The sequence below is a fragment of the Sapajus apella genome, unplaced genomic scaffold (genome assembly GCF_009761245.1).
Source record: "Sapajus apella isolate SASKATOON/1434 unplaced genomic scaffold, GSC_monkey_1.0 scaffold33, whole genome shotgun sequence".
NCBI lineage: Eukaryota > Metazoa > Chordata > Mammalia > Primates > Cebidae > Sapajus > Sapajus apella.
Genome location: NW_022436973.1, coordinates 8,155,202 through 8,159,701, shown reverse-complemented (window position 1 = coordinate 8,159,701; position 4,500 = coordinate 8,155,202). Strand labels below are relative to the sequence as shown.

Sequence of the window (4,500 nt, the reverse complement as noted above, 5' to 3'; positions counted from 1 at the left end):
ACACAAAACACACACATACACACCCATGCTCTTAATCCCAGACCCCTCCCTGGAGATAAACTACTGTTTATGTCCAGTGTACCTCCTTCCAAATTCATTTATTCCTGTGAACAAACAGGTTGTTTAGTGGTTTTGTGTGTGGTTGACACACAAATAGTTCTAAACTGTACATAGTATTCTGCAACTTACTCTTGGACATGTATGTACATGATAACTATCTCATTCAGTCTTTCACTTTGCTGATATTTATTATGTGATGTGTGCTCTTCCAGGGAGAGTACTGAACAAGATAGACACCGTCTTTCCTCTTAGAGATTACATTCTGGTAAAACATTCAAACAATAAACATGTAAATAAAGAATAGAATTTCATGTAGTACTAAGTAATATGATGAAAATAAAATGGAGGTTGGGCAGGGGAGGTGTATTTTTATTTTTTTCGAAACAAAGTTTCACTGTTGTTGCCCAGGCTGGGGTGCAATGGCACCATCTCATGATCAGAGGCAACCTGCACCTCCTGGGTTCAAGCGATCCTCCTGCCACAGCCTCCTGAGTAGCTGGGATTACAGGCATGTGCCACCATGCCTGGCTAATTCTGTATTTTTAGGAGAGACGGGGTTTCTTCATGTTGGTCAGGCTGGTCTTGAACTCCTGATCTCAGGTGATCTGCCTGCCTCAGCCTCCCAAAATGCGGGTGTATTTTTTTTTAACTATTACATAGTATTCACAGGATAGATTAACATAGCTTAGGGGTGTGACTTTAAAACTTTTCTACTTGCTTCCTAGAGTAAGAAACACATTCTACACTGCTATCCAAAACTCATCATAGAAACATACACGCACACAAAACCAAAGCACAGATACACAACGGGGCAAATGTTTCACGAAATAACACTTTCTCTTACTAAGGGTGATGCACTGAAATTTTGTATTCTGCTCTATTTCATTTTTTAAAAATGCTAACCATGATCTCCTAAATTGTTTTCAGTGTCCACTAAGAAATTATGACCTCAGTTTCAGAAATATTGCTTTATGTACCCAGTCATCTTCTGAGATTTATACAGATTGCTCATAATTTTCTCCTGTTTTTTTAAAAAAATGCTGCAGTGAGCGAGCTGCTTTATACTCATTTTATGACTATTTCTGAGAGCAAGATCCCTGATTGTGTAATTGCTATTTACTTAAAATTCTGGTAAAATGTAGCCATTATACTGGAAAATTAAATTCTAATCCTGGACCTGTCACCATCATGATGTATAAACTTTGGGCAAGTCCCTGCACCTCTCTGGACCTCAATTTCCCCATCGGTAACCTGCTGATCCTATACCCAGCAGTGTGCTGTAAGTTAAAAGTAAATGCCCCACCCCCTGAGTCAGAGTGGGCAGGACCTCTCACCAAGCCCTTCTCCCCCTTTTCCGTTCGCTGTTTCTGGTTCCTTGGAAGCAGCCCAGAGAGAAGGGAAAAGGCAGGTCTGGGCAGGAGGGCGCAATGAAGGGTGGGGCAGAGGGCGGGCAGGAGGGAGGCCGGCCCCCTAGTAGGAAATGAGACAGAGTAGGAATAACACTTTATAAACGCGACACCCTCTTCCTCCTCCCATCTCCTGGCATCCTTCCATCCTCCTCTGCCCAGCCTCCACCCCTCCCAGACAGTCCTCACTTCTCTTTTCCCTAGGCTGCCGCCAACGGAGCCCCCAGCCTGCCAGAGCCAGGAACCCAGGTCCAGAGCCTTAACCTTAGGATGTTGACAACATTGCTGCCGATACTGCTGCTGTCTGGCGGGGCCTTTTGTAGCCAAGAAGCCTCAGATGGTGAGTCGGGGGCACATCTCCTGCCTCGGGATGGTTCTGGAGAATCCATCTGAATACATGGCAAGACCAGAGGAGAGCTTATCTCACAGTGCCTGTGTCTGCAACTAGCTAGATCTCTTTACAGGGCAGGCAGAGTCCTGGGGACTGGTTCATATCTCAAAGCCAAGGTGAGTTAGTACAGTTAAGCCCCTGAAGAAGGAGAGATGAAGGAGGCTGGGGAAAACAGAATGACTGGAAAAATGAGAAAGAAACCAGCAGAGAGGGTAGGAGAATCAGCCTCAGGGAGAGGGCAGAAAGGGGAACTGAGGGTGATGGTAGCTAGGGATACATCTAGGAAAGACGGGAAGAGATTCAGATGAGAAGAGAAATGGAGGGAATGGGAAGACTCTGGGAGAACTGATGGGAGAACTGGGGGAAGACTGGGACAGAGAGAGGTGAGGGGAGGCTAGGGAAAATGGAAGACTGGGTACAACTGATGGAACTGGGGAGAAAGAGATGCTGTGCCTAATAGGAGAACTTATGGGCAACCAGGCTGCCTGAAGTGGCCCTGTTTAAGCAGAAAAGGGAGTTATTACCCTCCCTTATAATTGCACAAGGGCCTCCTTTCCCGCCCCTCACAATCCCCCTAAGAGGGGCAGCAAATAATAACCAGTATTCAATAGTGCTCACTATGGTTAATATATGTATTGACCCATTTAACTCCCACAGACCCTGAAAGGTGGGTAATATTACTATCTCCATTTTATAGAGGAGGAAACTGGGTCACAGAGTCGTTAAGGACCATGTCTAGGGTTATCCATAAATACACTTATTCACATCTATAGATACAGAGCACAGCTTCTGAAATGCAAACACAGTCAGGACCCGCCCACACAAACAGATTTACAACCCCGGACTCATTCAAATGTGTTCTGGGCATCAACTCTGTGCCAGGCTCTTTTCTGGATGTAGGAGGCAGAGATTACCAGGCATGCTTCCATAGCCTAGAGGAGTCCGGTGTAGCCTGTGTGTGTTTGGAGACAACCAGGTAGAATCTTGTGAGATACACACTAACATATGGTGGTCTGGGACCACTGAAACAGACCCACTGTATCTCGAAGGAGAGGGCAACTGAGCTGGGTCTTCTTATTTATTTATTTATTTATTTTGAGATGGAGTCTTGCTCTGTCACCAAGGCTGGAATGCAGTGGCATGATCTCGGCTAACTGCAATCTCCACCTCCCGGGTTCAAGTGATTCTCCTGCCTCAGCCTCCAGAAGTAGCTAGTATTACAGGGCATAGCGCCTGGCTAATTTTTGTATTTTTAGTACAGATGGGGTTTCGTCATGTTGGCCAGGCTGGTCTTGAATCCCTGACCTCAAGTGATCCACCTGCCTTGGCCTCCCAAAGTGCTGGCATTACAGGTGTGAGCCACTGCATCCAGTCTCTGAGCTGGGTCTTAAATCATGAATACACTTTGGCAGGCAGAAAAAGGGAGGCAGAGGAACCCTAACATGCTATTCATGTGTCAGCCAAAGGCAGCATGAGGAACCCCAACTAGTCTGATACATAAGCAGCAGGAAGCGGCCGGAAAAGGCAGCAGGGGCCAGGTCTCTAGCAGCCTTGAATCCCAACTAAAGACTCTGGACTTGATCCTGTGGGGAGGCAGGGTCATAGAGTGGCTAAGAGTGCTGGACTTGACTGCCTACATGCAAACCTTGGCTCTGCTATACTATCCCTGCCTCCGTTTCCCATGTAGACTGAGGTTAATAATAGTAGCTACTTGCATTAAGCCATTGGGAAAAGGCACAAGATAATAACGTATGTAAAGTCCATTGCTCAGGCCATAATAAGCACTTAATGGGCAGTGGCTCTGATTAGTTTTGATTAATGAAGGGGCGGGGCGGGGGGAGGGCTGGGGGGGGTCGTAGAGCACTGGAAGATTTTAAGTAGGAAAAGGACAGGTTCTCATCCCGGTCAGGTGGAGGTCGGAATAGCGATCGGGCAGATGAAGTAGAAAGTTACGACCCCAGTCCAGATGAAAACGGATGAAGCCTGAACCAGGGCAGTGGAAGAGGAGATAGAGAACAGGAGATGGAATTGGGATTTTATTCAGGTCAGGATTTGTTAACCAACAGGAAATGCGAGGAGGGAGAGCTGAGGGTGAAAAAGGAGGCAGAGAGGAGTGTCTCTTCCACTGCAGGCCTCAGTTTCCTCATCTGTAAAACGGAGATAATAATCCCTGTCCTGCCTTCCTGGCAGAGTTACTGTGAGCGTCAAATGGGAGAAGCGACGGGAAGGCACATTATGGTTTATGAAGGGTCTAGAAGGTGGGCGGCCAGCCTCGAAGTAGGGGGTTATTATCTCCCGCTGCCCGCCGCCCCCTCCCACGCCGGCCCAGGCTGACGCTGACTCTGCCCGCAGGCCTGCAAAGTCTCCACATGCTCCAGATCTCCTACTTTCGCGATCCCTATCAAGTGTGGTACCAGGGCAACGCGTCGCTGGGGGGACACCTGACGCACGTGCTGGAAGGCCCAGGCACCAACGTCACGATCCTCCAGCTGCAGCCCTTGCAGGACCCCGAGAGCTGGGCGCGCATGCAGAGCAGCCTGCAGACCTACCTGTTGCAGTTCCACGGCCTCGTGCGCCTGGTGCACCAGGAGCGGAGCTTGGACTGTGAGTGGGCGCGCTGCGGGGACCGGGCCTGGCGGGTGG

General features: G+C 48.4%; 1 protein-coding gene across 1 annotated transcript in view; it reads left to right on the top strand.

The window, feature by feature from the left end:
• Positions 1 to 1,512: 1,512 nt before the first annotated feature.
• The window catches only part of PROCR (protein C receptor), a 5,337-nt gene continuing 2,349 nt past the window's right edge, over positions 1,513 to 4,500 (top strand). Inside the window, exons 1-2 of the mRNA XM_032295152.1 lie at positions 1,513 to 1,806; positions 4,210 to 4,461. Of these exons, the coding sequence (XP_032151043.1) occupies positions 1,737 to 1,806; positions 4,210 to 4,461 (322 nt within the window). The 5' untranslated portion in view covers positions 1,513 to 1,736. The remainder of the gene's footprint in view (positions 1,807 to 4,209; positions 4,462 to 4,500) is intronic.